Source organism: Otolemur garnettii, unplaced genomic scaffold (assembly GCF_000181295.1).
Source record: "Otolemur garnettii isolate 467f Iridium unplaced genomic scaffold, OtoGar3 scaffold00060, whole genome shotgun sequence".
Taxonomy (NCBI): Eukaryota; Metazoa; Chordata; class Mammalia; order Primates; family Galagidae; genus Otolemur; species Otolemur garnettii.
The window spans coordinates 21,026-24,140 of record NW_003852455.1 but is presented as its reverse complement, the minus strand read 5'-3'; the positions used below and the strand labels follow the sequence as shown (position 1 = coordinate 24,140).

Here is a 3,115-nt window from a genome sequence, read left to right as displayed (position 1 = left end):
AAAATGTTAGCTTTATTGGGAGGTAATAAGGCTCTGGGAAATTGACTTGTTAAAAACTGACCATTATGACTAAGATCTATTTTAAGTTATATTAAAGGACAGAGTCAGCAGTAAGCAAATTTCTTAAGGAGGCAGACAGTAGACATTTTGTGGGTTATCTAAGCTCTGCAACTTTTCAACTCTGCTATTACAAAACGGGCATAGACAATACATAATGAATGGGCATGCAAGCCAGAGTTGCCAGTCCTGATTAAACTATTTTTATTTATTTATTTATTATACTCCCTTCGGTGTGCTATCAAATATTATTCATTCTATCTAATTATATTTTTGCACCTTAACCATCTCCACTGTATTCCCCCTCCCCACTACCTTCCCAGCTTCTGGCAGTCATTCTACTCTGTCTCTGTGAGATCAGTTGGTTTTTTTCTGAGATAAGAGTCTCACTATGTAAGTGTTGTAGCATCACAGCAACCTCAAACTCTTGGGCTTAGGCAATTCTCTTGCCTCAGCCTCCCCAAATAGCTGGAACTACAGGCATCTGCCATAATACCTGGCTATTTTTTTCTGTTGTTGTAGTTGTCATTTTTTGTTTGGCAGTTCCCGGCTGGGTTCCAACACACCAGCCCTGGTGTATGTGGCTGGGGCCCTAGATCCTGAGCTATATAGGCACTGAGCCAACTATTTGGGTTTTTTTTGTTTTTGTTTTTTTTACATTTTTTAACTTATTTTTTTTTTTTTTTCCATTTTTATTTGGCCAGGGCTGGGTTTGAACCCACCACCTCTAGCATATGGATCTGGTGCCTTACTCTTTGAGCCACAGGAGCCGCCCAACTATTTGTTTTTAAATGCAGTCAGTCATATCATTTAGTAAGAAAGCCCTTTGGACCTTAATTTGCTTATAAAACAATTAGCTCAACTAAGTTGTCAAGAGTAAATTTAATTGACACTGTAGAAAAAAATGATAATACTAAAAAGGGAAAAAATTAATACTGTCATGTAGGATTTTTAATTCCTATAGTTGTCAGACCTGAAGTAAGGCTCTTTTGTCCTTAATACTTTTTTACTATTCTACTGAACTACTACTTATTCTAAAAAAAGTTTGAAAACTGATTGCCATGTATTATTTTATTTTATTTTTCTTTAAGATCGCTACATTGTAGTAGGGGCCCAGAGAGATGCGTGGGGTCCTGGAGCTGCAAAGTCAAGTGTAGGAACAGCTCTCCTGTTGCAACTTGCCCAGATGTTATCAGATATGGTCTTAAAAGGTAGAGTACAATTAGATCATTTATGCACTACACAAAGTTCTAAATGTTACATACTTTGCTCACTTTTATCTTATGGTTCTCTGGGGTAGACCCTTAGTTCTTTTAAATACAAGGCAGGTTCCCTTTTGTTGTAGTCTTTTCAGTTTGAAAACAGCTTTCCACGAAGTACCTTCACTGTACTAGATAGAAATCCTGAATTTCTTTGAGATACTGGAAAGTGTTCTATTGAACCTCGGTTTTTATTATATCCAGAATGGTGTAGCAGATCTAACAGTCCTTAAGGTATGTAATTGACAGCAGTGGCATACCTCTATCCTAAATGTTCCAAGGCAGTGGTTTTCAATCTTCCTAATGCTGCCACCCTTTAATACAGTTCCTGTGGATCTCGACCCATAGGTTGAGAACCGCTGTTCTAAGGCCTAATGGCTATTCTAATTTCACTGTTTACTTTCAAGTCTTTCCTCTCACTGTATTTGCTGTTCTGAGCCCACCTATACACATGGAATCTCACATCATATTCTTGAATCTTTGAGGTCAAAGAGTAAATTTCAGTACATAAATTTTATGTAAAGCATTTTAATAGGGAAAATAGAAACACAGGGAAGTGGGATTGTGTGGAGGGCAGTGGTACATATATCTCCAAAATAACCTGTCACAGGCTTGGTGCCAGCCATATACACCTGAGCTAGTGGGTTTGAATGCAGCCTAGGCCCGCCAAACAATGACAGCAGCAACCAAAAAATAGCCAGGTGTTGTGGCAAGCACCTATAGTCCCAGCTACTTGGGGGGCAGAGTCAGGAGACTAGCTTGAGCCCAGGAGTTGGAGGTTGCTGTGATCTGTGATGCCACGACACTCTACCCAGGGGACTGTTTGAGGTTCTGTCTCCAAAAAAAGAAAAAAAAAAAAAAAAAAAGGAGCTGTCACAAATGTGATTCTCTGGAAATATAACTTAAGTTTGAATTTTTTTTTTTTTTAAGAGACAGAGTCTTACTTTGGCTCCCTCAGTAGAGTGCTATGGCATCACAGGTCACAGCAACCTCCAGCTCTTGGGCTTAGGCAATTTTCTTGCCTCAGTCTCCAGAGTAGCTGGGACTACAGGCACCCGCAAGAATGCCTGGCTATTTTTTGTGGCAGTTTGGCCGGGGCCAGGTTCGAACCCACCACCCTTGGTATATGGGGCCAGCGCCCTACTCATTGAGCCACAGGCGCCACCCATAAGTTTGAATTTTTATTCTGTTATATCATCGTTTTAAAAATACTTCAGTGTGTTAAGAAGATCATTCTCAAAGAAGATATATCATGCTTATACTGTGATTTCAAATATTTCCTGGTCCTGAAGTTAAGGGACTCAAAGAGTAGAGTTGTAAAAGGGTGACTACCCATAAGTTGGTCCTTGCTATGTACTTGAAATCTTATTTGCATTTGATTTGGTATCTTGTTCTTTTCTCATTCCTTTATTCTTTCGGGGGCTCAAAAAGAAAAATACTTTTGACTCTGGTATATTGAATAAGATGCTAATTTGATTTATCTTAAGTCAGATGCCTGCCTATAAACTTTCCCAGGATAAAGCTAACTTTTTGTTCTCTTTCAGATGGGTTCAGACCTAGCAGAAGCATTGTCTTTGCTAGTTGGAGTGGTGGAGATTTTGGAGCTATTGGTGCCACTGAGTGGCTAGAGGTAGTATTTATGTACCATCAATTCTCAGAAAGGGCACCTGAACTTGTATTGGTTTAAAGTATCTCCAGAGGCTCGGCACCTGTGGCTCAAGCGGCTAAGGCACCAGCCACATACACCTAAGGTGGCGGGTTCGAATCCAGCCCGGACCTGCCAAACAACAATAATGGCT

The 3,115-nt window shown here is 39.9% G+C and overlaps 1 protein-coding gene across 1 annotated transcript in view; it reads left to right on the top strand.

Annotated features, from left to right (window-relative positions):
* TFRC (transferrin receptor) overlaps window positions 1–3,115 on the top strand; it is a 30,344-nt gene that overhangs the window by 10,156 nt on the left and 17,073 nt on the right. The window contains exons 8-9 of the mRNA XM_023514831.1: window positions 1,149–1,268; window positions 2,861–2,946. Of these exons, the coding sequence (XP_023370599.1) occupies window positions 1,149–1,268; window positions 2,861–2,946 (206 nt within the window). The remainder of the gene's footprint in view (window positions 1–1,148; window positions 1,269–2,860; window positions 2,947–3,115) is intronic.